Below are 27,402 nucleotides of genomic sequence, written 5' to 3' on the forward strand. Positions count from 1 at the left end.
CCTCAGCAATAACGCTAAGTATCTGGCTATTGGTTCTGACGTGAGGCGCACAGTGATGACGTAACCGAAGCCATTTTGGACATTCATTTTATTTTGTGAGGTGTTTCGGAACGCTTATTTTAGTCTTTACTTTTGGTCCCGTTGCGAAGGAGAGTTGTTCAAAAGGTAAGAGAGAGGAAGAAAACTTTTGAATTAAACTGTTGATAATTACCAATGGGAAGTTTGGGGCTGACTCAAACAGTAGGAAATTAAGTTTTGTTTATTGTTTTAAAGGTCGAAATAACTGAGTTCGGGAGAAACAGTTTATAATCGAGAAAATGCCGCCTCTTGAAACGGATATAGCAGTGGAAGCCGGAGAAAGAGTAAGATTTGAGTATCGTGTAACACAGGAGCTTAAAAATCTGTGTTCAGTAATAAAGCAGCTAATGTCAGAGCGCCTTAGACGTATCAGGGAGTTGAAAGACATAACGGAAATGTGCAAGCCTGATCAGTCACAAAATCCAGTTACCGAAGTAAATGCAGAACAAGAGAAACCGCAGGCAGGAGAAGAGGAAGAGTAAAAGATTAGAAGCGAAATCTACAGCATCGGTTCAGCAGATATACATAATAGGAATACCTGAAACAGAAGACAAAGCAAATGAAGCTGAAACAATAGGGACTAATTGAAGAAAATTATCCAAATTCGAAGAAAAAGCTAAATCTGCAAATAGAAAAGTTTAATAGGTTACCAGTAAAACAACAGAAAGCAACACCTACTCATATCCCATTGACTTTTTAAAATTGGAAGGATAAAGAAGAAAAATTCTACGAGTATTCAGAGAAAGCAAGTTAACTATAAGAGATAAAAGACTGACCCGATTTTTCTTTTTCAGCTCTAAATGCCGAAAGGCAGGGGAGCAATATCTCTAGTTTTAAGGGAAAATAATTTTGAGCCAAGAGTTATATATCCTGCCAAGTTACGGTTTATATATGAAGGCAACTGGAGGACGTTCCCACATACACAGGAGTTAAGAGAGTTTTTTTTTTTTCTTTATTTGTTAAATGCTGTTACCTCAGCCCGCAAAAACGAGTAGTGAGGCAGTTGTATGGAAAAAAAAAAAAAAAAAAGTCGGGTAAACATTAAAGCTAGTTAAATATCATTAAGATTAAATTGTTATGTGTAGAGTTATGAAACTAAATGCAAAGATAAATTCTTAAGTTGGGTCTGTAATTTCAGTTTGTCTTGTTTTAGACTGAAGAGATATGCTAAATGTTCAATTTAGAGACTACTGTTTTTAGTATGTAATGTGGATAAAAGTATGCATGCTCTACAGCTACAAAATAAAAGGGCTTTGTCACTGTGGTGGGGAAGGACACCTATAGTAAAGGCATTCCAAGTGTTAATCTGATAAAATGGGAAGTTGGTACAGTTTTGTGTTCTTTATTTTTAATTACAGAGTGGGGAAAGTAACAAGTTTGTTTATAATGTTAATATTGACAGTGTAAAGAGAAAATTTCTAAATCCCTGACTGGGGAAGTGGTAGATGAAAGCATTGTTTTATGTACATCTTGCCTTGGGAAAACCAGTAGTAACCGTTTCATGTAGTAGTTCATTCTAAGTAAATTTGACAAGGAGATAAGTGTTACAGATAAAATTAGAATGTACCAATTTTATGAATTGGAAAAGTGGTGAAAAAACAAAGCAAGGAAACATTAAAATTAGCATAAAATAGATTAACAGAGATACAGGTGAATTACCACACTCATAAACGGACTAAGTACCCCTGTTAAAAAGATTCAAATTGGGTCAAAAATCAATCTCTGAACCTGGATCTTCACATTTGGATAAAACAAAGGATAAAGGAGTTTAAAGATAATGAAAACTGTTAAGTCATAGAAATTGAACTAGGGAACAACATTTTTATCAGAATTTAAGTTGTAACAAACTATAAAACAGTGTGGGATGTAACTTTTAAGAAGCTTTATGTGGTAAATAATATGGCATTCATCTGTAAAATGTTCACTGTCTTGATATGAGTTGTAGTTTTTCTGATAGTTTTTAAAATATGTGTATTTCAAGTACTTAATAAAATAATTCTTAATTCAGTTACATATGGCAGTACATATATTGGACACTGACTTCAACACTTCCAGTCTTTAGTAAAGTAATGAAATGGAATACATTAATTAGGAGGAGTGTGTATGTGTGTATAATATGTATTATTTTGCTCCTTTTGCATTCTTTTCAAATTATCCTGAAACATTTCTAAATGATCTTGTACTAGAATACAGAGAAAACTTCAATCCAAGAGTACATTGCACAAATGACTACTTTGCAAGAAAGCTTAGAAACTAAGTTTAAAAGCTGAAAAGTCATTCTTGGAATTTTGGGATGTTCTTAAATACCTTGGGTTAAAGAAAATTGTAACAAAGACTTATAATTTAGGAAATGATACAATAAGGATATTATACATTATATGTTATGGAATGAATGTACAAAAGGCAAGAAATGGAGTGAAGACATTTAAGTGAAGGATGGAATATGCCCCTAAGATAGACTTACTAATTGAAATTTGTTAATTTTGTTACCTTCTAAGTAGTCGGTTTTCTCCAATACAAGTGGCACTCTAATAATAGTGCCAAATAAGGCACTATTTCAAGTGCCACAATTAACATCTTGGTGACAGATTTCTCCCAACTGAGTTTTCACATAAGTTCTAAACAGCTCATTTTTGAAGAGGGAGAAGCCAAAGTCTTTTCTCACCACTACAACCCCCATATACACACACACGTTTTGTCTCTTTCTTAGACCTCCATGTAGTATTTCTGGCAGTGTGGTTTTTATACGGAAATTCTGCTCCTCAGAAAAGCAATATCAGCATTATCTAGGAGCTTATTAGAAATTATCTCAGGTTATGGGGCGCCTGGGTGGCTCAGTGGGTTAAGCCGCTGCCTTCGGCTCAGGTCACGATCTCAGGGTCCTGGGATCGAGCCCCGCATCGGGCTCTCTGCTCAGCAGGGAGCCTGCTTCCCTTCCTCTCTCTGCCTGCTTCTCTGCCTACTTGTGATCTCTGTCTGTCGGATAAATAAATAAAATCTTTAAAAAAAAAAAAAAGAAAGAAATTATCTCAGGTTAATAGCATGGGATTAGATTATAAAATACATTAAACATCTATAAACTTTCTCACTGAACATAATGCATTGTACATTATGAATGTTTAATAAATGTTAAGTAGCATTAGAATCTAGAAATAGTTTTGCTGAAACAGTGTTACTATATAAAAGTTCTTGCATTTGAATTATAAGTCTTTTTGGTTTTTCCAAATATTTCAGGGTAAGACAGGTACTTCTGTTTTCCTCCTGTCTTGGAAATTTATAAAGTTGGGACATGGAAATTTCAAGTTGAACAATCCAAATTTAGAAATGTTGAAGTATAGCATGGCAAATGGTAAAGGAATGAGCCTCTCTAATAATAGTAATAGGTCTCTCTAGTGAATAAAATAACCTTGGGGTGGATTTAAATTCAAGTTGTACAGATAGTTCAAGATTTCTGGGTGAAATCAAAGATTTATAAAAGCTGTAAAAGGCCTTTATTTAACTATAGAATTGGTGACAAGTGATAAATAGAAGGATTACAGCAATTCAAACAGCAGTTCTAGTAAATTACAGACAGGACTTTTTTTGGATTCTCTAATGTTGAACTCCCCTGAAGATGATAACATTCTTGTATTAGTCATTGTGGGCTAAAATATGCTAACCAGTTGCCTGAAGATGTATTAAAATGCAGATAATACAACAACATATTTGGGATAAAGCTGAGATTATATATTTTTTTTAAGATTTTATTATTTGACAGAGGTCACAAGTAGGCAGAGAGGCAGGCAGAGAGGGATGGGGGAAGCAGGGAAGCTGAGCAGAGAGCTTAATGCAGCCTGATCCCAGGACCCTAAGATCATGACCTGAGCTGAAGGCAGAGTCTTTAACCCACTGAGCCACCCAGGCGCCCCTGAGATTATATTTCTTAAAAGCTCCCATGTAATGATCCTGCCAGTCTGGACACACTTTCAAGTAGAAAAATAAGACCTTCGCTGTGTCTACTAACCATGAAAGTGAGGCTCAAAAAGTAATTGGCTTAAGGCTGCATAGTAAGTATTAGCCAAATCTGATTTCAAGAGTATAATTTTTGTCATCTATGTAATCCTACCTTGTCCACACGACAGCACCTACTTAGAAGATCGTTGTGAGGATAAACTTCTAGTTTATATGATAAGGAAGAATGCTTATTACTTCAGTTAAGGTACATACCCAGAAAACAATGGCTTATGGAGGGAAAAATGAGTTTTGTGTGTAACATACTGATCATGATTTGTGACGGGATGTGGTGGATAAGTCAGGTATTTGGAAATTCAGGTCTAGAGCCAGAAGAGATAACAAGATTGGAAATTTAGATTTTAGTTTTCTGATTTGAAGACAGTATTTGAGGCCATGAGGAATCACCCTGGAAAGGAGATTAAAGCTTAAGGGATATCTGTGTTTGATGGGAAGGTGTTACAGTGAAATAGAAGATTGAGATTTATAGTTCCGGAGTCAGAATTAGGTTATTTTATATCTCTTCCCTTTATTACTTTGTAGCTTACTAACTGTTTGAATGAGTTAGGGGACAATGATAGTCTTACTACATAGAATCGTCATAATGATTTGGTAGGGTGATACTTACAAAGTGTCTACTACATAGAAAGTGCTCAAAATTGCTCACTTTTATGGTTACCAATACATAAATAAAGCTTCATTTTTTAATTTTTGTCTCTACACAGAAACTAAATAACTTAGTTTAAAGTGTGAATGATTTCATTTAGTCAATCTGCTCAATTAATATTTTTTAAGTACCTGTTATGTACTGTGAAAGGAACCAAATAGATGGCCATCTGCCTTTAAATATCCCAAGTGTTAATGGACAAAGATTCTATCAATTTAAAATGAGAAATATTCATTATGATGAAGGAAACAGACATCAAGAGGGCTGAATCTCGTCTAATATCATATTTGTTTGACCTTCCCAGTGTTGCCACATATTTCTTTTAATTGGCCCTCAAACATTTTTTTAAAAGATTTATTTATGAGAGAGAGAGAACACACTTAACCTGTTCTGGGTTAAGTGTATTTGGGCCCATCAAAAATGTTATTTGCTGGATCTCAAGATTTGCTTCTTTGCTTAACTCCTTTAGAAAATAAATTTGACTTCTTCTTTCTAAATGTGGGGTTTTCTCCTAAAGTCTCTTCCAATTTTTAAAATGTTTCCCACCAGTATTCCAGGAATTGTGATCAGAGACACTTGACTGGTTGTTCTTGTCAAAGCACTTAGTATGTTAACAGAGAATAGACATGGAATAAAAGGTGAAAAGGAAGCTAGATTCTAGAGGAACATGAGAGTTTGGGAATCTAAGTAATGAGGCAGAATGCATCAGAAGATAAAACAAAATTTTCAGCACAAGAAGTAGCCAGAGTTCAAATATGAAACAGACAGGGGATTACTGTTGAAAATCAACTCCATTGTTTGTTGTGGTAATTATCCACTCCCCAGAAACAATTCCAATGGTTAGGGTAGCACACTGGGTAATGTAATTTTCTTGGCAGGACTATTATTGTCTATGTAGGAATTCATGTAATGCCCTTAATTTTGTTTAAAAAAAATTAGATTTTAACTTAAATCAGCTTTATTTATCATGATGGGGAAAAGATTAGATTTTGTCATTGTGATGTTTATATCAAGGAAGGCTTAAGACATGTCATTAAGTACTTTCTTCCTAGCATTTTGATTATATTCAAATTAGGTAATCAGTGGTGTCTGTTCTGAGAAGCATGGCAAGTAGAATTAAGCATGAAAAACTCTAAAAAAGGAGCACCTGGGTGGCTCAGTGGATTAAAGCCTCTGCCTTCAGCTCAGGTCATGATCCCAGGGTCCTGGGATCAAGCCCCACATCGGGCTCTCTGCTTAGCAGGGAGCCTGCTTCCTCCTCTCTCTCTCTGCCTGCCTCTCTGCCTACTTGTGATCTCTGTCAAATAAATAAATAAAATAAAATAAAATAAACTCTAAAAAAAAATTTAAAAATAAAAATGAAAAGCTCTATGAAAGGAAAAACAAAACACATCAAAAATTTCCAACACTTTACTCTCTTAGATTTCAAAGAAAATTTAAATTTATTTTGTAAACAGCTACAAATTACAATAATTTACCACTTTAACAAAAACTATAAATTATCAGGTAGAACAAATAAAAAATTATATTCTTTTTTAACCATATTAAAGTATCAGCTATAACTATTTGTCTGGTTAGTACAGGTTACTATTTACATATTTCCTCAGACAATTCCACTTTTTTTTTTTTTAAAGATTTTATTTATTTATTTGTCAGAAAGAGAGGGAGAGAGAGCGAGCACAGGCAGAAAGAGAGGCAGGCAGAGGCAGAGGGAGAAGCAGGCTCCCTGCCGAGCAAGGAGCCCGATGTGGGACTCGATCCCAGGACGCTGGGATCATGACCTGAACCGAAGGCAGCTGCTTAACCAACTGAGCCACCCAGGCGTCCCCAATTCCACTTTTTAATCCTTCATAGTGGTTACTGTAATTTTTCAACATTTAAAAGATTTCTATTTATTTATTTATTTGACAGAGATCACAAGCAGGCAGAGAGAGAGAGGGGGAAGCAGGCTCCCTGCTGAGCAGAGAGCCCTATGCAGGGCTCAATACCAGGACCCTGAGATCATGACCCAAGCTGAAGGCTTATGCTTAACCCACTGAGCCACCCAGGCCCCCTAATTTTTCAACATTTAAGTTGTCCTTAAAATATTACATTAAAGTATTTTACCTTGTAGTATTTATAGTATTTATTTTTAATATTTATTTATTTTTCTTTTTTAAAAAAGTTAGGATTTTTATAAGATTTATTGAGGTATAATTGACAGACAAAATTGTACATACTTATTTTGTTTATGATTTACTTATTTTAGAGAGAGAGCATTCACATGCCTATGCAGGAGGGTAGGGGCTGAGGGAGAGAGAAGTTCAAGCAGACTCCCTGCTGAGCAGGGAGCCGGACACAGGGCTCCATCTCATAACCCTGAGATCATGACCTGAGCAGAAATCAAGAGGTGGATGTTCAACCAACTAAACCACCCAGGAGCCCCTAAATTGTACGTATTTAAAGCGCACGGCATAATGATTTGATATGTGCATACATTGTGAAATGATTACCACAATCAGGTTAATTAACACATCCATCACCTCACAGACTTAAATTTTGTGTGTGTGTATGTGTGAGTGTGTGTGTGTATTGAGACTGCTTAAAATGAACTCAGCAAATTTCAAATCCTACAACACAGTACTACTAACTATAGTTACCATACTGTGTATCTTACCTTTTTTTTTTTTAATTCCAACTACTTTCTAGTTTCTCCTTTGAGCTCTTTGACTCATGAGTCTTAGAATGTGACTTTTAAAAAACTTTATATTTTGATTTAATTTTAGACCCAGAAGTGGCAGAAATAACAGAATTCTTATGTACCTTTTAGCCAGCTTTTTGTATTTTATCAAAAGCAGGAAAGTGCCATTGATCATATACCATTAACCATAGATCTTATTTGGGTTTCACTAGTCCTATGAGCACTCTGTGTGTTTGTGGTAGAAATCTATGAAATTTGCTACATGTATAGAGTCATGTGACCACCACCACAATCAACACAGAACTGTTCCATCACCTCAGAAAATTCCTTGTACTGCCCCTTTCTAGTCACACACTCACTGTTACCCTAACTCCTATAAAGCTTCTCACCGTGGCATTTCTTTTTCTACACAGTTGTTTTGGCCCTTTTAAATGAATCACTGAACACTGTATCAAGGACTAATTATGTACCATAGAGTGGCTAACCGAACATAATAAAAAAATTAAATGCAAAATCACTATGATAAAAAAAATGCTCTTCATTTTATTTTCTTGAAGATTTTTTTAAAAGATTTTGCTTATTTATTTGACAGACAGAGATCACAAGTAGGCAGAGAGAGGAGGAAGCAGGCTCCCTGCTGAGCAGAGAGCCTGATGTGGGGCTTGATCCCAGGACCCTGAGATCATGATCTGAGCCGAAGGCAGAGGCTTTAACACACTGAGCCACTCAGGCGCCCCAAAGATTTTTTTTGAAGATTTTATTTTTTCTCTTTTAGAGTAGGGGAGGGGCAGAGGGAGAGAGAATCTTAAACAGCTTTCAAGGGTATGGAGCCTTACTGGGGGTTTTATCTCACAACCCTGGGATCATGACCTGAGCCAAAATCAAGACGCAGATGCTTTACCATCTGAGCTACCCAGGTGCCCCTAAAGATTTTATTTTTAACTAATCTCTATACCCAGTGTGGGGCTTGAACCTACAACCCCAAGATCAAGAGTTGCACGCTGGACCAACTGAGCCAGCCAGGCACCCCTCTTTAATACAGTTTTAATATTTTGTTACTAAGGATCTTAGGCTCTTAGGTACTGCTTTGTGAGATTAATTTTTGTATACTTTTTGCTCTGTTGATATTGTAAAAGCTTTTTTTTTTTTTTTTTTTTAAGTTGTTTCCTATCTTGTTACTGCTAGTTCATGCAAAATCACTGGTCTTTCTAGCTCCATTCTCTCTTTTTGGCTTTTATCTCTTCAATTTTTTTTTTTTTTTAACTCTTCCCATCTCTGGGTCAGAGGGAAGAACATGTCTTTGCTTTTATTCATGAAGAGCAGCTTCCTGATTTCTTCTGATGCTTTCCATCTAAACAGTATTCCTGTAAACCCTCACCTACCATTAGTAAGGTCATCAAAGTAAACTTCTAGACTGATTTTTTGCCTGACAGAAATTCTCTCCTTATTTCAAAAAAATGTTTAATAAAATAGTTTTGCCTAAAAAACTCCCCCCCAAAATTTACAGTTATTATAACAGAGACTTTAATTTTAAAGAAACAACGTAGAATATAATTAATACTACATAAAAGCTCCTGGAAGTTTGCGGTGGTTGAAAGAGAACTATTTTGGTAGTTCCTGAAGTTCTTAGAACTGAGGGATCATCTTACTTTTAAAACTTGAAATTCAGCAGTGAAATTCTGCATTGCTTAAAAACAATAAAGAGATTGCAATGTATACTTCTAAAATATAAAAAAAAAATCTGTAATTAACCCTAGAGGGGAAAAAGAAGGTAATTGTATTAAACATAATCCAATTTAATTCTAAGAGCTATTTTCAAAAGTTGTGTTTAGTGATGACAAGCATCTTTATTATGTTAATGCTCCATAAGGAGAGATTGAAATAAATGGATCAAATAATAGGTTAAAACATTTGGGAGAAGAAGACAAAGAAAAGGAAAGCAGCTAAGATGTGTGACCACATGCACCTCATCTTAGGGTGAATGAAGACAGAGTGGGAATGTAAAATCGAGGTAGATGGTTGAATTTTCAGATTCAAGAGCAGATTAATCTCATAGAATTTAAAAAGGTGGACTTTGGCAGACTGTGGCTGAAAATAACCAGGTTAAAGGATTGTAATAGATACTTGCATCTGGATATGGCTCCATATTTCTCAATATGTGCAATCTCTCTATAAGGGAAGCAGTTATGTTTAAAATCAAAGGGTTTGGGATTAGATGACTTGGGTTGAGATCCCAATTCTAATGCCTAAGGCTAGTAATAAATAGGATGAGTGAGCAACATGATCTCTTAGACCTCCACCGTCTGCCTTGGTAAAATGTATGTAATGGTAGTACACCCTTCAAGGGTGGCTTTGAGGATACACTGGGACAATTCACATAAAGCAGTAAGCTCTCATTAAACAATATTAGCTATAATCATAATCAGAGATAATACACCTTACTGTTAAGAAATGTCACTCAAGGTAGAAATAAAGTATGCCCTCCCCTGGCTTCCCCAGTTGGCTCAGTTTTGTATCTTGCTATTCCTGATCTGAACAGGAAATAGATCAAAATCCCTATTATCCACAGAGCATGATAAAAATATCATCTGGGGGCACCTGACTGGTTTAGTCAGTGGAGCATACGACTCTTGATCTCAGAGTTGTAAGTTTGAGCCCCACATTGGGTGTAGAGATTTCTTAAAAATAAAATCTTAAAAAAAAAAAAAAGATACCATCTGGTGTCTGCTTCTGGACTCCGCGCTTATAAATCTATGTCCTCAAAGGTGGAGCCTTTCCCTATATTTGTCCATTCCCATGAGTGGGTGATGGCCCCGCTTGCCCCTAGCTTCTGATTTCTGCGGTGACCTGGCAGCCTCTCTTTCAACATAAACCTATTTCATTGACACCCATCAACCTGTTGAGCCGATGCTAGCCTAGCCCTTTATCCACAGAGGTTAGACCTGTGCCTCCTAACTCTTCATCAGCTGGATCACTGCTCTCCTGATGTTGGTTTTCAGTTCCTTCTAGCTTCCCTTGCTGTTGTGCTTCAACAGCTAGATCAGAAGTCCTTGAGTACTGATTTGATCTGGAACACGCTTCAGTTTTCCCGGACCACTTGGATGGTGCTGACCTGCTCCTACAGCGTGCCCTATGCTCCTATCAATTCTTTATTCTTGCTTCTGACATCTCACTTTTCCTTTTCCAACTAATTGCTATTTCCTAGGATGCCTCAAAGCCAAGCAAGTCTGAGTTGTGGTTTAGAAAGCATGGATGGGGCACCAGCCTGTCTCAGTTGGAAGTGCATGCAGCTCTTGACCTTGGAGTCATGAGTTTGAACCCCACAATGGGTGTAGAGGTTACTACAGATAAATTTTTAAAAAAGGAAGGATACAGATATTTCATAAGAAATTGTCCTACTTATTTGTTGCACAGATTTACTGTGAAATGAGAGTCTGTATGCACAGCATATTTTAAACTATAAATTGTAAAATTATAATGATAATAGACAGACATTCCTCTTTTGTTGCCAGCTTTCCCTTCCTTTTCCTTTCTGGTCCTGTCTTTGCTGCCTTGACATGGCTACCTCATTGTATGTCTTCTCTCTCACTTTTTTTTTTTCCCCTTTCCTTATTCTTACTTATCTTCTCCACACATGCCCCCCACCCTACCACCATTTCCCTTATACTTTTATTTTTTCATCCAATAGACTCCTATTTCTCTCTGGGAGGTCAGTGCCTCTCTGATACTGGTTTTCACCCTAGTTCCCATCTTCTGCCTGATGATTAATTTCTGTGCCCTCCCAAAAGTACTTGTTCATGATGGCATGGGATAAATCAAGGTTTGGAAATTCATGTACTGAAAATGAATGCTAATCTAAAAAGTGTGAAACAGAGGAGCCTGGGTAGCTCAGTGGGTTAAAGCCTCTGCCTTCGGCTCAGGACATGATCCCAGGGTCCTGGGATCGAGTCCCACGTCGGGCTCTCTGCTTAACGGGGAGCCTGCTTCCTCCTCTCTCTCTTTCTGCCTACTTGTGAACCCTGTCTGTCAAATGAATAAATAAAATCTTTAAAAAAAAAATAGAAAATAAAAAGAGTGAAACTGATCTTTATATGTTGATATGGAAAGATCTTCCAAAAAAATGATTAGGTAAAAACAAGATATAGAAAAATGCATATAGAATTATTCAAGTTATGTAAATAAAAAAGGTACACAAGTTCTTATGTATTACATTTGTTGTGAGGGAGACTAGAATAAACAAATTGACACCTTTTTAGAGCCCTTTTTTTTTTTTAAAGATTTTATTTATTTGACAGAGAGGGATCACAAGTAAGCAGAGAGGCAGGCAAAAAGAGAGAGGAGGAAGCAGGCTCCCCACCAAGCAGAGACCCCGATGCGGGACTCGATCCCAAGACCCTGAGATCATGACCTGAGCTGAAGGCAGAGGCTTAATCCACTGAGCCACCCAGGCACCCAGCAATTCCACTTTTACTAATAGACATTTTATAGTGAAGAACTAAATTTTATATAATTATTGCAATTTATTTATTACAACATTTTTAATAGCAAAAAATGGAAATAATACTATTGTCTAATACTAAGAAATTAGGTAAATAAATCATGGAATATCCACAAAAAGATAGAAAGCACAGGGCGCCTGGGTGGCTCAGTGGGTTAAAGCCTCTGCCTTTGGCTCAGGTCATGATCCCAGGGTTCTGGGATCGAGTCCTGCATCGGCTCTCTGCTCAGTGGGGAGCCTGCTTCCTCCTCTCTCTCTGCCTGTCTCTCTGCCTACCTGTGATTTCTCTCTCTGTGTGTCAAATAAATAAATAAAATTTTTAAAAAAGATATAAAGTACAGTTATTAAAGTTATATTTTTGAAATCTACTTAAAGACGTGAGAAATATAGCATTTTTAAAAACAAAAATTTACAAAACAAAGTTTACAGAAGGACTTTAATTTTGCCTATGTATAATTTATGTTTGCATAGACAAATAATGAAGAATATACAGATAAATATTCTGAGTGGACATAACTGGGTAATGAGTTAAGAGAGTTTTCTTTTTTTGTGTTTTGTTGTTGTTGTTGTTGTTAAGATTTTTGTCTATTTATTTGACAGAGTGAGAGAACACAACCAGGAGGAGCAGCAGAGGGAGCAGGAGAAGCAGGCTCCCTGCCAAATAGGGAGCTCAATGCTGGGTTCCATCCCAGGACCCTGAAATCATGACCTGAGCCAAAGGCAGAGCTTAACTGAGGCACCCAGGTGCCCCAAGATTAAGGGGGTTTCTATAGTCTGTCCTCTCTCCATTTTCCAAATATTAAAATTCTTCTATAATAATAGAAAAAGTAGAAAGTGTTATTAAAATAATACAATAAAATAATTAAGTTTTTGAAAAATTAGTAGGCTCAATTGAGGTTGGATTTTTAGAACAGGAAATTTTACCTTTTTGTTTTTTTTTTTAAACTTCATGGCTGGTTTCTACATTTACATAACTTGTCTACCTACCTCTCCACTTGCCTACCTACCTGTCATCTGCATATCTATCATCTACATCTGCCTGCCTATCCATCCGTCATCTGTATTTACTTTCCTCAGCTCTGCTTTTTAAACAAATTTGTTCTGTGTTTTGTGTTTTCTCTCATTTAGTTAATAGTTCTTACGGTTATAAATGATTGCTGCCAGTCTTGTTTAGTAAACTTGGTGTGTTCTTTTTAGAGAAGGCACAGAGAATTTTCCAATAGTAAGAGTAACATTACTATAATTCTTTACCTCTTCAAGTGTAAACTTCTTCATGCTGTATTTTGTTTAAATGTAGGAGCACTCTTATAGGCTTTTGAGTAATGGTGCATTTTAAAGCACATTTAGCTTAGAATTTCCACAGCAAATTTGTAAAAGACAACCATGCAACTACCTACACCAAGAAATTCATTTCCTAATAAGTAGTTCATATTTGTTCAAATTAAACATGGAAGTTAAATTCAGTCCTGGAAGATAAATTCTTTCACTTGTCCAGATTGGTATTAGTAAAAACCATTTGGAAAAGCAATCTGTTGCTCCAAGAAGCAATTTTATTTTCTCCAGAGAGATAAGATTAGTAATCAAAATATTGGTATCAATAACAATGATTTTAGTGCAATCTGTGGCTCATATCATTTTCCAGTCCTCAATATTCCTTTATTCCATTACTTGCTAAAACATCTAGATGCCATTCTATTCACTGTTCTTTTGCCTTATTAGTAATAGCATTTTTAGCTGAGACTAAGTACATTATTTTCTAAGGTGTGACTGCTTAAGAATTAGATGTTCCCTGGGGCAACTGGCTGGCTCAAAAGTCAGCAACTGACTCTTGATTTCAGCTCAGATCATGATCCTGGGTGGTGAGATGGAGCCTTGTTGGGCTCTGTCTCAGTGAGGAGTCTGCTTCTCTCCCTCTTTCTCTCCCTCTGCCTCTCCCCTCACTCACATGCTCTCTCTCTCTCAAATAAATAAATAGATTAAAAAAAAAAAGAATTAGAGCATCCCTTAACTGTGTTTTCATGGTGTTTTCTTCATATATCCATTAGTGCAGAAGTGGTTTAATTTTCTAAGGGTATGTTACACTCAATTGTAAACCCCTCAAAATTAGAAGTCATGCTTTATTCATTTATTATTTAATTTATTTATTTGAGAGAAAATCGGTGTGAGGAGGGACAGAGAGAAAGGGAGAGAGAGAATCCTCAAGCAGACTCCCTGCTGAGCTTGTGGCCCAACAGGGGCTCCATCTCACAGCCCTGAGATCATGACCTGAGCCGAAATCAAGATTTGGATGCTTAACCAACTGAGCTTATCCAGGGCCCCCCAGGGACATTTTTATGTCCCCACACATAGGATGGTGCTTGGTACAAAATAATCAGTCAATGAGTGATTTTTATGATTGAAGTAAAGGGCAGATGATAAGAATAGCCATTCAGAGAAAACAAATCAAGCAGTGGTTGAATCTGAAACTCTCTCTAATATTATTGTAATGAAAGAATTTCAAATATTTAAAACTTTTATGTTATTTTACTAATCCTGGGAAGCATTTTGTATAGATTTATGTTCTAATCCTCTGGCTCATTAGAAATAGGAGAAAACTTAAAGGTAGACTGTTTAGAGCTTTTATGTTCTATTTTTATCAATTTTTCCTAAATGGGAATACATATCAATATCTTTAAGAGATATTTTCTGCTTTTAGAAACAAAGAGTAAGTCACATAAAAACGCTGGTCTTTCTTGTATCAGCCCAACTAAAGGTTACCTATTTATCTCTCATTGTTACTCTGAGTTGAGGTTAATGGTATTTCTATAAGGGATTATGTATTTTATATGCAATAAAGAGTACTACTTTTGTTTTCATGTATTTTACTTTCTTTTAGTTTTTGTTTGTTTGGCGTTGCTAATACAAAGTAGTCAGGAATTTAGTTAAGAATTGGGTGGCTCAGTTGGTTAAGCAGCTGCCTTCGGCTCGGGTCATGGTCCCAGCATCCTGGGATCGAGTCCCACATCTGGCTCCTTGCTCAGCAGGGAGCCTGCTTCTCCCTCTGCCTCTGCCTGCCATTCTGTCTGCCTGTGCTTGCTCTCTCCCTCTCTCTCTCTCTGATAAATAAATAAAATCTTTAAAAAAAATTAAAAAAAATTAAAAAAAAAAAAGAATTGTGATTTTTGTCTGCATTAGTAGATTCAGTTTAAGATTCAGCTAAGGAACCACAACAGGATTCGCCTTTGTGTTATGGTGTGGAGAAGTCCTTCTGAGGAAGGTAGAATAGGGGCACACGATATCCTAAATCCCTGGGTTTATGTTACCTTACATGACAAATGGGACTTTGCAAATGTGATTAAGTTAAGAATATTGAGATGGAAAGAATTTCCATGTATATAATCACAAGAGTCCTTATATGTGGATAAAAGCAGGAGAGGCAGAGTCAGATTTGAACATGCTGGTTTTGCAGCTGGAGGAAAAGAACACGAGTGAAGAGTGAAGGCATATGGGTGTTTTCTAGGTGCTCTCTCCTAGAAAAGGTGAGAAAATAGATTCTCCCCTGAAGCCTCCATGAAGGAACCAAGCATTGCTGGCAGCTCAGTTTTAGCCTAGTAAGAACCATTTTGGACTTCTGACCTCCAGAACTGTAAGATAATAATAGTTTTGATTTTTTTTTAATTTGAAAAGAATGTACTGTGTGCTATCTATAAAAACAGAGTGTACACACTCACAACTAGTGAACAAAAAGCTATACTATCCTATTTGCACCATTTTAAGCCACTAAATTGTCAGTAATTTGTTACAGCAGCAAAGCAAACTGATACACTTCCCTTACGTTATTCTACAAATGTGATATTACTGGTAAATAAAAAGTTCCTCCTGTCATGCAGGCCAGAGACAGCTGCATGGGACCAGTTAGTGTTCATTAGTGTGGTGAGGGTGATTGGGGATCAGCAAGAATATGTGACATGAAAGGTCAGTGACAAAATAACTCAGGCAGACAGAACAGGATGCCTTGGAAAGACTGAATGACCTGAGGCATAACCTTAAGAATCAGATGACCCAAAGAGTAGCTTTGAAAGTAAAGGCCCAGTAACACATGAGAAGGACAAGGCAAGAAATGGTACTCTGCTAACTCATGTATCATGTATGAGATACATGATTTAACACGAAATGAGAAAGGATGAGGATGGGATTCTATCAGCAAAAGAATACAGTTTGATATTTCATGGGCTATAAATTTCAGAGCATATAAAGGAAGATCATACACAGACACAACATATATTGAAAAATAAAGCAGTCATTAAAAATATTTTCAACACAGGGCACCTGGGTGGCTCAGTTGGTTGGGCATCTGCCCATGCTCAGGTCATAATTCCGGGACCCTGGGATTGGGCCCCATGCTGGGTGCTCTGCTCAGTGGCGAGCCTGTTTCTCCCTCTCCCTCTGCCTGTCACTCTGCTGCTGGTGCTCTTTCTGTCAAATAAGTGAATAAAATCTTTAAAAAATTTTTTTCAACACAGACAAAAATCAAAAGACAATAAATTAAGAAACCATTTGCCTTATTTATTATAAGTGTTGAACTTTCAAAAGCTGACTGAGTATCAAGGGGATAGGTACTTCATTCAAGCTGTTGCAACAGAAAGAATATCCAAAGGGAGTGATTCCTGGAAAATGGGAATTGAGGAATTGTATATAGCAAAGAAACAAAAGTGGCAACGTGCCAATTAAAAGTCTGGTGACTAATCAGGCAGGTCCTATAATCCTAAACTGCTGAGAAAAGGAGAGTCCCAGTCACCACAAGTGGGGTTAAAAAAAAATGGCTCTCAAGTCCTAGAGGGTAACTGACAATACACACCCCAAGATTTTTACAGGTGCATAGTCTTGGATCTAGACTTTCCATTCAAAAAATTTATCAGGAATAAATATCGGAAAAGTGTTCAAAGATTGACTGAAGTCATCCTCGACATCTGTCTTTCATATACTACTTGAAATCCATCAGAAAATCCTTTTAGAAAACAGATATGCAGGGTGCCTGGGTGGCTCAGTGGGTTAAAGCTTCTGCCTTCGGCTCAGGTCATGATACCAGGGTCCTGGGACCGAGGCCCTCATCGGGCTCTCTGCTCAGCTGGGAGCCTGCTTCCTCCTCTCTCTCTCTGCCTGTTTCTCTGCCTACTTGTGATCTCCGTCTGTCGAATAAATTAAAAAATCTTAAAAAAAAAAAAAAGAAAGAAAACAGACACGCAGATCAATGGAACAGAATAGAGAGCCCAGAAATGGACCCTCAACTCTATGGTCAACTAATCTTTGACAAAGCAGGAAGGAATGTCCAATGGAAAAAAGACAGCCTCTTCAACAAATGGTGTTGGGAAAATTGGACAACTGCATGCAGAAAAATGAAATTGGACCATTTCCTTACACCATACCTGAAAATAGACTCAAAATGGGTGAAGGACCTCAATGTGAGAAAGGAATCCATCAAAATCCTTGAGGAGAACACAGGCAGCAACCTCTTGGACCTCAGCTACAGCAACATCTTCCTAGGAACATTGCCAAAGGCAAGGGAAGCAAGGGCAAAAATGAACTATTGGGATTTTATCAGGATCAAAAGCTTTTGCACAGCAAAGGAAACAGTTAACCAAACCAAAAGACAACTGACAGAATGGGAGAAGATATTTGCAAACGATATATCAGATAAAGGGCTAGTGTCCAAAATTTATAAAGAACTTAGCAAACTCAACACCCAAAGAACAAATAATCCAATCAAGAAATGAGCAGAAGACATGAACAGACATGTCTGCAAAGAAGACATCCAGATGGCCAACAGACACATGAAAAAGTGCTCCACATCACTTGGCATCAGGGAAATAGAAATCAAAACCACAATGAGATATCACCTCACACCAGTCAGAATGGCTAAAATTAAGTCAGGAAAGGACACATGCTGGTGAGGATGAAGAGAAAGGGGAAGCCTCCTACACTGTTGGTGGGAATGCAAACTGGTGCAGCCACTCTGGAAAATAGCATGGAGGTTCCTCAAAAAGTTGAAAATAGAGCTACCCTATAAGCCAGCAATGGCACTACTGGGTATTTACTCTGAAGATACAAATGTAGTGATCCAAAGGGGCACATGCCTCCAAATGTTTATAGCAGCAATGTCCACAATAGCCAAACTATGGAAAGAACCTAGATGTCCATCAACAGATGAATGGATAAAGAAGATGTGGTATACATATACAATGGAATACTATGCAGCCATCAAGAGAAAGAAACCCTTGCCATTTGCAATGACATGGATGGAACTAGAGGGCATTATGCTAAGCAAAATAAGTCAATCAGAGAAAGACAATTTTCATATGAGCTCTCTGATATGAGGAATTTGAGAGGCAGGGCAGGAGGTGGTTGGGGGTGGAAAGGGAAAAAAATGAAACAAGAGGGGATCAGGAGGGATACAAACCATTAGAGACTCTTAATCTCAGGAAACAAACTGAGGGTTGCTGGGGGATGGTGGGGTAAGGATAAGGTGGCTGGGTTATGGACTTTGGGGAGGGTATGTGCTATGGTGAGTGTTGTGAAATGTGTAACCCCCGGGGCAAATAATATACGTTAATTAAAAAATAAATAATTAAAAGAAAGAATAAAATCCTGTTAGATTGATCTTCACAATATATCCAGAATCTGACCCCTTCTTTCCAAAATGGTAGGGATGAGTGCGGCAGTGGGTGTTGGAGAAAGTGAGAGATTGGGAGGAGTGGTGGGGGAGGGGAGTGTGGAGAGAGAGAGACAGGGGGAGAGAGAGAGAGAACGAGGAGGGCGAGAGAGGGAGAGATTTGACCTGTTTTTAGTCCATTACGTCTTTTTTTAGAATTATAACTCAAGGAAGGAATTGAGTGGAATGGATTACTCTCTTAGTACCAGGAGCACCAGGGTCAGTGTACACTCAAAGAAGAAAATTTTACATTTTTCCACACAGGAAAAAAATAAGTATATTTGCTATATAAAGATAAAGACATTCTTTATAACTCTTTCTATGTTTTTCTTTGTAAGGGAAAACACCTCCTACCATAATAAATAAACTCTGAAATTTCAGTGGCTTTTAACACAATAAAGCACATTTCTTTCTCACAAAATGCTTCAAAAATCATTGTTCTTGGTGGGCAACTCTCCTGTAAGGAAGTGATTTAGTGTCTCAAGATCCTTCCTTCTTGTCCCATTTTCAACATGTGATCCCACGGTTTCCTTGGGGTCATTTCCTGCAATCTCTCTTAGAAAGGAAAAGAGCTTTTGAGGATCTGAGAGGGAGGTTTTTATAAGCCAGGCTAAAAGTAGTCTGTATCATTTCTACAAACATCCCATTGCCAGAATTTGGACATACAACTATCGTTAAGTAAAAAGATGTCCGGGAAATATAATTTAGCTCAGTTTTTAGGAAGAAAAGGGAATGGGTTTGATCAATAACCTCATAAATGAAATTTTTAAGTGGTAATAGAAAAGATGAACTCCCCAGTGGAAAAATGGCCAATACCAATATTCAATATTCAATAATCATTAAGGATAAAGTTAAATAAGTTAAAAAACCTACTTCTCATATTAAACTATCAATATTAAAAATAATAGACCATGTTATTTTTCTAAACTGCCGAGAAATAGTCTCAGTCACCACAAGTGGAGTTAAAAAATGTTTTCAACTCCTAGAGGGCAACTGACAATACACACCCTGAGATTTTTTCATGTGCATAGTCTCTGATCTAGACTTCCCATTCAAAAAATTTATCTGGAATAAATTATCAGAAAAGTGTTCAAAGATTAATTGAAGTTATCCCCAACATCTGTCTTTCATACACTGCATGAAATCCATCAGGAAATCCTGTAAGGTTGACCTTCACATATACCTAGAATCTGACACCTTCTTTCTACCTTTACTCCTTTCTTGCCTATAGTCTAATTTTAACACAAGTAGCCATTGTGATCCTTTTATTTTATTTTATTTTAATTGTGATCCTTTTAAAACCTATGCCATATCAAGTCCTTCCTCTACTCTAGGCCTCCAAGAGCTCCAGAACCAAACTGGTTGCTTATGATCTGTCCCACCTGGGCCAACGTCAAACTTCTCTGATCTCATCTTTTGTTCCCCCACCCCACTGCCACTCCCCTGCTCACTTTGTTCAGGCTGCAAAGGCTTCCTTGCTGTTCTCACATATGCCAAGTGTGATCCCTCCTCAGGAACTTGCTATTCACTGTCCACATCTCTGCTCAGATACAGTGAAGCCTACGTAATTCCTCTGTGCAAAAAAGCAATGCGCCCTCTCCATCTCTCTCCTCCTTCCCGCTGCTTGATTTCCCCCCATAACGTTTTATCACCATCTAATGCATTATATATCCTCATTCAACTGAGTGTTACTGTCTTCTGCTGTAATGAGGTAAGGGGTTTTGTAACCCCTAGAACAGTGCCTGGCACATGGTAGACATTCAACAGATATTTGCTGAATGACTGAATAAAATGCGGCAAAAATTCTGAAACATCAAAAAAAATATATAGGACTGGTTACGTAAACTGGGATGATGCTGTGAAGAGTCAGACAGTCAGAGAAGACAGAATCAAAACCCTAGATGTGCAGAAAATAAAACTAAAAATGTGGTTTTGTATTTCATAGGAGGAAACTCTGGGAATACCAATTTCTAAAGAGGTAACGGTTATTTTTCTTACCCAACTGGTTTCTGAAACCATATGAATGGGAAGTTTCTCATCATAAAATGTATTTTAACATTTGTCAACTGCTTCTCTGGTCTCAAATGGGTTTTTCTGTGAACATGGGTGTCTCTGAGGGCTGAGAGGATTTTTAAAGATTTTTTAAAAAATTTATTTACTTGACAGAGAGATAGAACACAGGTAGGCAGAGCAGCAGGCAGAGGGAGAAGCAGGCTCTCCACTGAGCTCTCCACATCTCCCGATGTGGGGCTCGACACAGGGCTCGATCCCAGACCCTGGGATCATGACCTGAGCTGAAGGCAGACACTTAGCCACTGAGCCACCCAGGTGCCCCGCCGAGAGGATTTTTAAAAAGCAATCTTATTCTTTGCAGATTATCTTGGTCCGTTGGAGTGGCCATAAGAAAATGCCACAGGGCGCCTGGGTGGCTCAGTGGGTTAAGCCGCTGCCTTCGGCTCAGGTCATGATCTCAGGATCCTGGGATCGAGTCCCGCATCGGGCTCTCTGCTCTGCAGGGAGCCTGCTTCCTCCTCTCTCTCTCTCTGCCTGCCTCTCTGGCTACTTGTAATCTCTCTCTGTCAAATAAATAAATAAAATCTTTAAAAAAAAAAAAAAAGAAAATGCCACAGACTGCTTGGTTTAAACAGCAGACTTTTATTTTCTCACAGTTCTGAAAAATGGAAGACCAAGATCAAGGTCCAACAGGGCTCAATTTCTGGTGAGGACTCTCTTTCCAGCTTGCAGATGGCTGCCTCCTCTATCCTCAGCTGGGCTCTCGTTAGTGCTGATTCATCGAAAGACAGAGACTGAGAGAGAGCAAGCATATGTGAGTGAGCACAAGTTCTCAGGGGTCTCTTTTTATACAGTCATCAATCCTATTGGATTAGGGCCCCATTGTTATGCCCTTATTTAACCTTAATTACCTCTTCAATGCCCTATCTCATCTTTGTAGTCACAGCATTTAGTACCAGATACTTGGATTTCTTAGTCAAAATGTTTTAGTCAGGGAGAGCTTGAATTTGGAGCAACAGTCATGTATTTTTCCTTATCTATCCATCCATCCATCCATCCATCCATCCATTCAACTTATTAAACAAACTTAACTCAATGAGGTATAAATTAAGAAATAGAGTTTCCTCCAAATGCTGTTCCTAACACGGCCATTTTAAATTCTCCCTTGCCTCCTATAACAGATTTCTTCTCACCTCTGGGGTAAATTCTATAACTTCCTGGTCAATTTCAGTGATTAGAAGTCCATTCAGTCTATAACTCTAATTTCATATCCAAATAAGAGATTTCCTTCTGTCTGTCATCTGCTAGCATTGTGGTTTAAAAGACCTGAAATGGGGAGGGAATATACTTCTCTTCATTCTCATTTTTCTACCTTGGGGAAAAGAATGTAGTTTACTTCTAGGCTTCAGGTGTTTCCTTCCTTTTTTAGTTCCAAGCTTCTCCAGGGAGTGGACACAGGGAGGAGTTAGAGGGATTTAAGCAGCCACTGTAGTGTTCCTTGGGCTGTTTGGCACTAACTATTGGACACACTACCTGGCCATTGACAATGGTCTCTCCATGGCAGGTACTGGATTTCCAAAGTATAGAGAAGTTAAGCTAACTTAACCAAGATCACCACTTAGAGGTACTGAATTCAAATTATATAGAATTATATTCAAATATAATTGATTTCCAAGAGTGGATTACCCCAGTACAGAGGAGAAAGACTGAGAGATCAGGATGACAGAGTGGAGGAAGCATTCTGATATGCACTGAGAAAAGCACTTATAACTCTTGTGATAAATATTTAATATGAACATACTTTCCATCACATAGATATTCATAAAATACACTTCTTGGGACTTTAAAATTTCGATTTGAACTTCTACCCCAAAGCATGGTGTTTCTTGAAGAGCTCTCTTTTGTCCTTCTCGGTGCTTTTCTTACATCAAATATTGTTTTAGCTGTGATAGGTCACTGTATAACGACACCTCCCTGCATTATGCCCCCCTGTATTGATACGCCACAATTCCCATCAAGAGACTCAATTTACCTCTCTGCTCACCTGAATGTGGGCTGGCCTTATGACTTGCTCTGACCAATAGAAAGTGATAGAAGTAACCTTGTACCTGTTCCAGAACTTGGGACTCCGGAGGCTTTGGCAGCATCTGCCTTTGCCCTCTGGGAAACGCTATTCTGAGACTGCCACACAAGAAAGAAGCCCGGATGAAAGCGAGTTTGGAGAGAGAGAGGTTCAGGCACCCAGCTTTCTCAGCTGAGCTCAGTCCGCAGCTGAGCTCAGTCCGCAGCTGAGCCACCAGCTGAATGCACCTTTCTGAAAAATAATATCTTTATTTTAATCCCTAAGTTTTAGGATGATGATTCTTCCAAAGCAATAGATAAACCAGACAAAGTGGGACCAGAAGTACAAAATAATAGGCTAATCCGACAAATTGGTAAAGTATAAAGCAAGAGATGAATGTAACAGAAATTAGTATTGTTCTAACAAAATCCAAAGCACATGGCAGTCTTTAGGGCCAGGCAGCAGGTGAATACTGAAAAGGGCAGAGAGGAGACTGTTGGTGCAAGCTAGGAAAGAAAGCAGGGAGGAAATTGCTGCTGGAGACCAGAGGACAGAGGCGGACCGATTAACTGTTGCCTGTGGTACCTTGGAAGGTAGTAAAGGTACTTAATGAACTTGTTGATCTCACTAACATCATTTCCTTGTAGAATACAGAAAGTAACAGTTAGCTTCTTTTAGCTGTTTGGTGGGAGGTGGCATTTTTCTATTGCTGCCATAAAAAATTACAACAAACTCAGCAGCTTAAACAACATCAGTGTATTATTTTATAGTTCTGTCAAAATCCCGAGATAGTAAAAATTAAAACCAGATCAGTAGAATAGTATTTAGTTAGAGTTTATTGTACACAAAAGAATAGTTCACGAATGGGGCGCCTGGGTGGCTCAGTCTGTTAAATGCCCAACTCTTGGTTTAGGCTCAGGTCTTGATCTCAGGGTCCTGGGATCTAGCCCAGGCAGGCTCCGCACTCAGTAGGGAGTCCGCTTGAGGATTTCACTCCCTCTTCCTCTGCACTCCCCCTCCCTGCCCCTAATAAATGAATAAATCTCAAAAAAAAAAAAAAAGTTCATGACTGGGAGTCCTCAAATCCAACAGTGAGATGAAGCTCAGAGGCATGATGTTATTAGATGGCTTATAAAGTGGAAATGAGAAAAAAAAAGTGGAAATGAGGAAGTTGCTTAATCTTTATAGTGATTGATTATCACAATGGAAGTTGTCTAGGAAAAGAGGCCTCTGAGCCTCTAACTCCCTTTGGGCGGGAAGCAGGAGGCAAGCTGAAGGAGATAGAAGAATATGGGAGAAGTGTCATTGCTTGAAACCAGGAGCCTAGATCTGAAAAGGTACCACAGCTTCCACAAGCCCCCTCTCACCCTCTTCAAATACTGCTCTGAGACTACGGGGCCTGTGGTATGGATCGGAAGACTAAATGCAGAGATGGGACAGAACAACCCTCCTGCCTTCCTCCCCTCCTCTCCTTTCCAAGCTGTTCCTGCTGAGAGAGCCCCTGGCCAATCTGCCAGCTAAATGAAGCTTCCTGAATAGAGGTCCAGCAAGACCAATAGAATAACCACACAGCTAATCTATAGAATCGTGACAAATAATAAATCATGTTGTTTTAAGCCACTGGATTGTGGTATAGCTCAGTAGTAGATAGCTGGAATTGTAGCTTAAGTAGCTGAAGTAAGTAGTAAGATACTGTTTTACTGGCCCACACATCATCTGTTTATACGGTACTATTATTCCAAAGGACACATTACCTCATTCCCTGAGTAGAGATGGAAACATCTCATAATCATAAAATGCCTTGGAGTGAGATGAGTATTATTTAATGTTTCTTTCTTTTTTTTTTTTTTAAGATTTTATTATTTATTTGACAGACAGAGATCAGGAGTAGGCAGAGAGGCAGGCGGAGAGAGAGGAAGGGAAGCAGGCTCCCCGCTGAGAAGAGATTTCCAGGACCTAAGCTGAAGGCAGAGGATTTAACCCACTGAGCCACCCAGGCGCCCCTATTTAATGCCCGTATTTAATGTTTCTTGAGTAACCATGAACTATTATATTATTGTAAAACTAGAATGAAGTGATATTCACCTAATAAAAGTTTTTCCTTTTTATGAAACTTTGCATTGCTGCAAATTTAATCTCAGTATACTCTCTAACTTTCATAGTGTGAGTGATTTCCTTGAGCCGTGTCGCCCTCTAATGAGTTCTGAAATGGACAGAGAAGCCATATAAAGAACTAAAGAAAAAAAAAAATCCTTTATACCTGGGCAGTAAAGAAACCCCAGTTGCAGCATTATAATGGAATAATGAAAACACCGGTTAGATGGCAAAACTGTCATCTTCACCGAAAAATCAAGAAATGGTCCATGTTTTTCCTGGTAACAATTTGCTTTAGTAAGACAATTTGGTTCTATGTAGGATTTCCTCATACACTCCTTTGCTTATTTTTTTGGCAAATGTGCATCCCCTACTTCTTAATGAGCCAGTCATTGTTAGATAAGGGAGACACAATAATGAATGAGTCATTTACAGTTTCTGACTCACAAAGTCAGTTGGGAATAAAGGGTAGGTGGATAATGGAAATGTAAATACACTGTTCCCATAGTGTGATAGGTGACAGGACAGGACACCATAGTCATAGAATTTTGTGGATTCTTCTTAAGTTTCTTTAACTCAATAGCTTCCAGCCCACAATTGTAAAAAAACAAAACAAAAACAAAAAACCTGCTATTCATTTTGTAAACGGTTCATTTTTTGCAGAGGGGTGCCTCATCTTGACCTCTCACTTTTCAGGTTCCTAGAGATTTAGAAATGCCCTTGGATGACATCATCCGGGGACCCTTATGGGTCAGTCTTGATACTACTGACCCATAAGAGATGCTGCATAGTAGAAAACATTATTCTTTGACTTTCCCTTAGGATTTCCAGCAGATGCCAAATGGATTTTTTTTTTTTTTTTGAGAAGAAAGAGTCTTCAGAGATTGAGAAGAAAGATTGAGAAGAAAGACTCTCTGAAGAGTCTTCAGAGAGCAAAACGAAGACCCTTCTTAATGTAATATGAGAAGTAGTTTCAAATGTCTAAAGTCAGCTTTCCTCATACCCTTTGAAATCTACAAGGGGGGATTCCAGCCTCATTTTTTGTTTGCTTTTGACTGTGCTACCACACAGACATCGGGAGGATCAAGACCATTCATTGCTCTACTTATTCATCTTTGTATACCCAGTAAGCACATAATACATGTTTGTTGAATGACTCAAAGAATCATTGAAGAAAAATGATCTTTTGAGATCTTCCCTGTTTTTCTATTGCATTTTTGTCAGGCATATTCAAAACTTTGATTTCTAAACCATTTTAGCAAACCACCAAAATAAGAAAAGAAAAATGTAAACATGAAAGCTTGCTCATAACTATGACTAGCTTTTCTTTTGTTTTTTTACTCACTTTTACACGTGAAAGATTATTTTAAAACACTAGCTCAAAAAAAAACCAAAAAAACAAAAAAAAACCAACAACCCCAAAACATTTTTTAAATTGGCCTACATCATTCATAAACTTCCTTTTTGTATAAGGTATCAGGGACAATATAGTCCAAAAACAAAACTAAAAGGGCAACGTATTTTGTCAACTTAACTTGTAATAGCCAACAAACTCTGCATCGTTTCGGTAAGGTACTGTTACTAGAATGCCAAACACATATTTAAAAACAAGGACAAGCAAGGAATGGCACTACGCTTGCAGAAATTTATTTCCTCTCAGACAACAGATGTGGAGAAGTGATTTTCTAACCAAAAAAGCAGCCCCCAAGAAGGAATTGATAACCCTAGGAATAAGCTTTCTTGGATAATTGCTGCAAAGTTGGCAAGCACAGAATCCCTCCTCCTGCCCCCTCCAGGAGCTAAACTTCAGATTTGTGTGTGCTGTAGTTTTTCTGTAATCAAGTCACAGGCCTTTTCCTCTTACCCCCTTTCAGTTTGCTCCTTACGGTTCTTCCCCTTTTCCTCGTTAGTTAAGGAAACGTAAAGTACAAAGAGAGGGGAGAGTTGCAACCCCCTACCTCTCGCTTCCTCCAACCCCCCTTTCGGTCACCCCGCACCTTCCCTTCCCCGCCTTTCCCTGGCAGCCCTACTGTGTTCCCCGGCTCCTCCTCCTTCCCTTCTCCTTCCCCTTCCCCCCTCCTCCCCTCTCCCGGGATCCTTCTTTCTTCCTCCCCTCCCCTCCCCCAGACAGGCTTCCCTAGCGCGCTTCCCTTCCCCCGCCTCCCGAACCCGCACCCTCCCCTCCCCCAGCCTCCTGCCTTGTGACACATCCCGGGTCCTCCCGGAGGCGGCAGCAGCGGCAGCAGCAGCCGCGGTAGCAGCAGTAGCCACCACCTCCGCGGGAGCCGCAACCCCGGCTCAGCCTTCCCCCCCGGCCCCGCAGCTGCCGCAGCAGTCATGGCTGCTGATGGGGTGGACGAACGCTCGCCTCTGCTGTCAGCATCCCATTCGGGAAATGTCACCCCCACGGCCCCGCCGTACTTACAGGAAAGCAGCCCCAGAGGTAAGGCCAGCATGGACCTTTCTACTTCGTAAGGAAAAGCCTAGAATGCTAAAGACCCGGGAGCTGTAGCTCTGAGGTGGAGGCGATTCTCTCACTTGGGCTGGGAGAGAGGGATGCTGACTGCGCCTTCCCGAGCCAGCGCCTGCTTGCCTGAGAGCTTCCCCGCAGGGCTTTTGGTGGGGTAGGGTG

At 38.7% G+C, this 27,402-nt stretch overlaps 1 protein-coding gene and 2 long non-coding RNA genes across 3 annotated transcripts in view; 2 read left to right on the forward strand and 1 right to left on the reverse strand.

The window, feature by feature from the left end:
* The first annotated feature begins 52 nt into the window (after positions 1-52).
* Positions 53-2,089, forward strand: LOC122904449. The gene is made up of 2 exons (XR_006384204.1): positions 53-165; positions 274-2,089. It is a non-coding gene; the product is annotated as an uncharacterized LOC122904449 (long non-coding RNA).
* Positions 2,090-21,236: 19,147 nt separating this feature from the next.
* Positions 21,237-27,339, reverse strand: LOC122904452. Its single transcript, XR_006384205.1, has 2 exons — positions 27,196-27,339; positions 21,237-21,408 (listed from the first exon to the last, which is right to left on the reverse strand). It is a non-coding gene; the product is annotated as an uncharacterized LOC122904452 (long non-coding RNA).
* PIP4P2 (phosphatidylinositol-4,5-bisphosphate 4-phosphatase 2) overlaps positions 27,016-27,402 on the forward strand; it is a 56,827-nt gene continuing 56,440 nt past the window's right edge. Inside the window, exon 1 of the mRNA XM_044245338.1 lies at positions 27,016-27,213. Within this exon, the coding sequence (XP_044101273.1) occupies positions 27,108-27,213 (106 nt within the window). The 5' untranslated portion in view covers positions 27,016-27,107. The remainder of the gene's footprint in view (positions 27,214-27,402) is intronic.

The sequence above is a fragment of the Neovison vison genome, chromosome 4 (genome assembly GCF_020171115.1).
Source record: "Neovison vison isolate M4711 chromosome 4, ASM_NN_V1, whole genome shotgun sequence".
Lineage (NCBI taxonomy): Eukaryota > Metazoa > Chordata > Mammalia > Carnivora > Mustelidae > Neogale > Neogale vison.